This window comes from Corvus brachyrhynchos, unplaced genomic scaffold, assembly GCF_000691975.1.
Source record: "Corvus brachyrhynchos isolate BGI_N302 unplaced genomic scaffold, ASM69197v1 scaffold280, whole genome shotgun sequence".
NCBI classification, from domain to species: domain Eukaryota; kingdom Metazoa; phylum Chordata; class Aves; order Passeriformes; family Corvidae; genus Corvus; species Corvus brachyrhynchos.
Window position 1 is genome coordinate 1,008,476 of NW_008236198.1, and position 3,706 is coordinate 1,012,181.

A 3,706-nucleotide genomic window follows, 5' to 3' on the forward strand; every position below is an offset into this window, starting at 1 on the left:
CCTTCCACTATCCCAGGGTGCTCCAAGCCCTGTCCAGCATGGCCTTGGACACTGCCAGGGATCCAGGGGCAGCCACAGCTTCTCTGGGCAAACAGAGTGACACAAGCTCCAGTCCAGCTCCTCGGCAGAGCTGAGCTGTGTGTGCATCACAGCCCCTGGCAGGAAAACCCAGAAACTCCTGGTTTCCCACAAGCACGAGAAGGGGCTTGGAGTAACCTGGTCTGGTGGAAGGTGTCCTTGACCATGGCAGGGAGTGGGACAAGATGAGTTTTATGGTCCCTTCCAACCCAAACCAGTCTGGAATTCTATGATTCTGTGCCAGGATCAGCTCAGCTCAGGGTGTCCTGGGTATGCAGCCAACACAGGGTTGAGCTTCATCATTTCAATGCCACATTTCTGTGTTTACATGAAGAGCAGCATTCAAGCCTCACCCACACCCCGCTCATTGCAGCCCCAGGAGCCACAATAGCATCAACCCTTCAGCAGTCACTAACATTTACTAAAGATAAAAGTAAGTAAAAGATAAAAATAATTTTTTCTTGGAAAATGAGTGTCTAACAGGCTCCCTGCTGTATAGTCTACATGTCACCATGTGTGACTATTTAGATGGGTTCATGCAAGTGCCAGAGGCCCCAGGAGGGATGTGCCAGGGCGTGTCTGGTGCAAGGGGCAGTTGTGATACCCAGGGAGCCCTGGACTCACCCCTTCCAGGTGCACAGGTCCACGATCAGGAACCCATTGTCTTCGTAGGTGTTGATGTGGTGGAAGAGGTTGAAGGCTGAGGTGCGGTACTTGAGGTTGAGGAGCCTGCCTTTCTTCTTCTCTGCCACGTGAAGCCACACCTGAAAACCACACAGAGCTGGGCTTAGGCTCAGGGAAATGAAGGTGAAGCCAAGACCATGGATCTCCCAGCCCAGGTCTGGCTGCCCAGTCCAGCCCAGTTTGGGATGACCCCACGCTTACCCCCATGGTCTCGTTGGACTCGAAGCAGTCCATGTAGTTGGCTCCCCAAAGGCTCCAGGAGGAGAGGAACTTGAGGAGGTTGATTTTCACTGGTGTTTCCACAAACACTAAGTAGTTTGGGGTCAGCCCAAAGCTGTTGGGAAAGGCAGGGGAGCACATCAGGCTCACTGGGGTCAGTTTGGACAAAATCCATGGAGTTGCTCATCCTAAGCACATGCATCATCGCTCAAAATTACCCTGATTTTGGTTAATCACCTAGTTGTCATTGCTGATTGCATGTGAGAACCAGTCCCTGGTTCCAGCTGACCTGCTGACCCCATGGAATGTTACCTGTGGACATAGGAGGGCTTAAACCTGTCACTGCAGGGGAACTGCACCACCACCTCCGACTTGTTCATGGGGTCTTCCTTGTCTGGAATGGGACAAGTGAGAGGTTACAGAGGTTTTACCCACACTTAGTCTGTACTTAGAGCATCTACCCAGAAAATTTCTGCCTTTAACACAAAATTCATTGTTTAGAAACCACCTGGAAGTGGTTTAAATACAACATTTAAAAAAAAAATCCAAAGGAGCTTGAAAGAAACCTAACTCGATGACAAAGTTCATTTAAAGGATAAAGAGATTATGTATAAGGGAAAAGTTTCCCAGCTGGCTTAGAGATGGGATTGACTGACCTGCCTGCAGAGGAGGAATCCGGATGATGTTGTAGGCCAGGGAAAAGTTTTTTCCAAAGCAATTCCCAATGTTGTAAACTGTGCCATCATTCTCAATGTGGGGATGAGCCGTTGCCCCATTGACAGACACGTATTTACAGAGATCCACCTGCAGAACAGCATGCACAGAGTCAGCAGCTTCCCTGGCAGGAGGTGGGAAGGCACCGGCTCTGCAAGGTGCTGTGAGTCAACACATCCTTGCTCTGGATGTGGGAAGTTCCTCTCAAAGTCTGCAGCTGAGCTCTGATTTGCAAACTCCAACCCAAACTTGAAGATGCTCCAGGGGCTGGAGCCCCTCTGCCATGGGAGAGCTGGGGGTGTTCAGCCTGGAGAAGGGAAAGCTCAGGGGGACTCTTCCAGTGCCTAAAGGGGCTCTAGGAGAGCTGCAGAGGGACCTGGGACAAGAGCCTGGAGGGACAGGAATGCATGGTTAGATGGGATATTGGGAAGGAATTGTTCCCTGGGAGGGTGGGCAGGCCCTGGCACAGGGTGCCCAGAGCAGCTGGGGCTGCCCCTGGATCCCTGGCAGTGCCCAAGGCCAGGCTGGACACTGGGGCTTGGAGCAGCCTGGCACAGTGGCAGGTGTCCCTGCCATGGCAGGGCTGGCACTGGATAGGATTTAAGGTCTCTCCCAACCCATGCTGTGACTCTGTGATTTTCATTTTAGTTTTAACCCTCCACACCTCTAACAGCCCAGGACAAAGACCCACCTGCTTGATGGTCTCCAGGGTGTCTGGGTTAATCCTGGTGATGAAGTTGGTCTCAGTACAGGCATAATAATCCTCACCCACGGGGTAGATGTTCACCAGGGCATTATCTGTGACCTCCACACCTTTGAAGTAGGAGAAAAACCTGAGCAGAGAAAACCAACAGGCAGTCAGGGGCTCCTGGGAAGCAGAAACTCAGTAGGACATCCCAGCAATGTCTGTACCACCCCGAGGTACCTGGAGAAGATGTTCTTGCAGGGGTCTGGGTAGGCGTAGGTGCCAAACTCTGTTATCACGATCCTCTTCTCTGTCATGCCTCGCACGTAGCTGTCAGTCCGCAGAAACCTGGGAGGGCCAGGAGGAGAAGGCCTGTTACAGGTGACACCAGGCTTGCAATAAATACAAATATTCCTGTGACGAACCTCATGCGAGCTCTGCAGTCTGCAGGTCCCCAGAACCTCACACTGCTGGATCTGGGTTCAGCGATACCGCTGCTAGAGCTCTTCCAAGAACCACATGGACTCAACAAAACCGGTGTCTCCCACAGGCACAGCCTGTCCCCAGCGTTTCAGACATGCAAACGCTTCCTTATTTATTCTTGTTTCGTGGAAAGCTGGCGCGTACCTTCGGTGGTAGGTGACGTGCCCCTCCTTGAAGTCAAACTTGTGCAGCAGTGCCTGGCCATCGAAGAGGTGGTAGTAGGGCTCCGAGCCCACCTCGAACAAGCCAGGACCACATCTCAGGAGGCTTCCTCGCAGCCAGGTGGGAATCCTGCCTGTGGAGAGGCAGCGTTGGGATGGGCATGGCCAATCAAACCAAGGAAGTTTTGTTGTGACAGCAAAAAGAACAAAACTTCAGACTCATCTTTTAAATTTTTTAAACTTGGTGTCTAAACACACATGAGCTCTTTAAGCTCTGATTTCTTCACCTCCACACCTGCTGTGGACCAAGATACTCAGTACTGAAATGTCTGAAGATGGTCCCAACCCAATCTGACCTTTCGCTACCCAAATCACCAGCCCTGTGAGCTCCTTCACATCCAGCCCTTGTAAAGCCTCTGAGCCCTGGAAGCCCCTGAGCTGCAGGAACAAAGGAGAGCAGAAGGAGATGAGGCCCCAGACCAACCTGTGACATGGGCAGTCACTGGAGAGGACAGCTCCTCCACTGTCTCAAAGAGCTTCTTGTAGCCTCCAGCGGGATGCTCCACCCTGAAAGGGGCAGAGCTGGGTGAGCCTGGAGCAGACCTGGGAGCCCCCTCCCAGGGAGGGATGGATCTTTCTGGAAGGAATGATCCATGACTTGCAAAGAACTTGAGGGAGGGAG

The 3,706-nt window shown here is 52.3% G+C and overlaps 1 protein-coding gene across 2 annotated transcripts in view; it reads right to left on the minus strand.

Annotated features, from left to right (window-relative positions):
* The window catches only part of RPE65 (RPE65, retinoid isomerohydrolase), a 7,624-nt gene that overhangs the window by 3,079 nt on the left and 839 nt on the right, over positions 1–3,706 (minus strand). For both annotated transcript variants that reach the window (XM_008640528.2, XM_008640536.2), the window contains exons 2-9: positions 3,509–3,591; positions 3,008–3,158; positions 2,621–2,728; positions 2,387–2,528; positions 1,638–1,785; positions 1,294–1,375; positions 964–1,096; positions 703–842 (exon numbers count right to left, since the gene is read on the minus strand). In XM_008640528.2, coding sequence (XP_008638750.1) covers positions 703–842; positions 964–1,096; positions 1,294–1,375; positions 1,638–1,785; positions 2,387–2,528; positions 2,621–2,728; positions 3,008–3,158; positions 3,509–3,591 — 987 coding nt within the window. The remainder of the gene's footprint in view (positions 1–702; positions 843–963; positions 1,097–1,293; positions 1,376–1,637; positions 1,786–2,386; positions 2,529–2,620; positions 2,729–3,007; positions 3,159–3,508; positions 3,592–3,706) is intronic.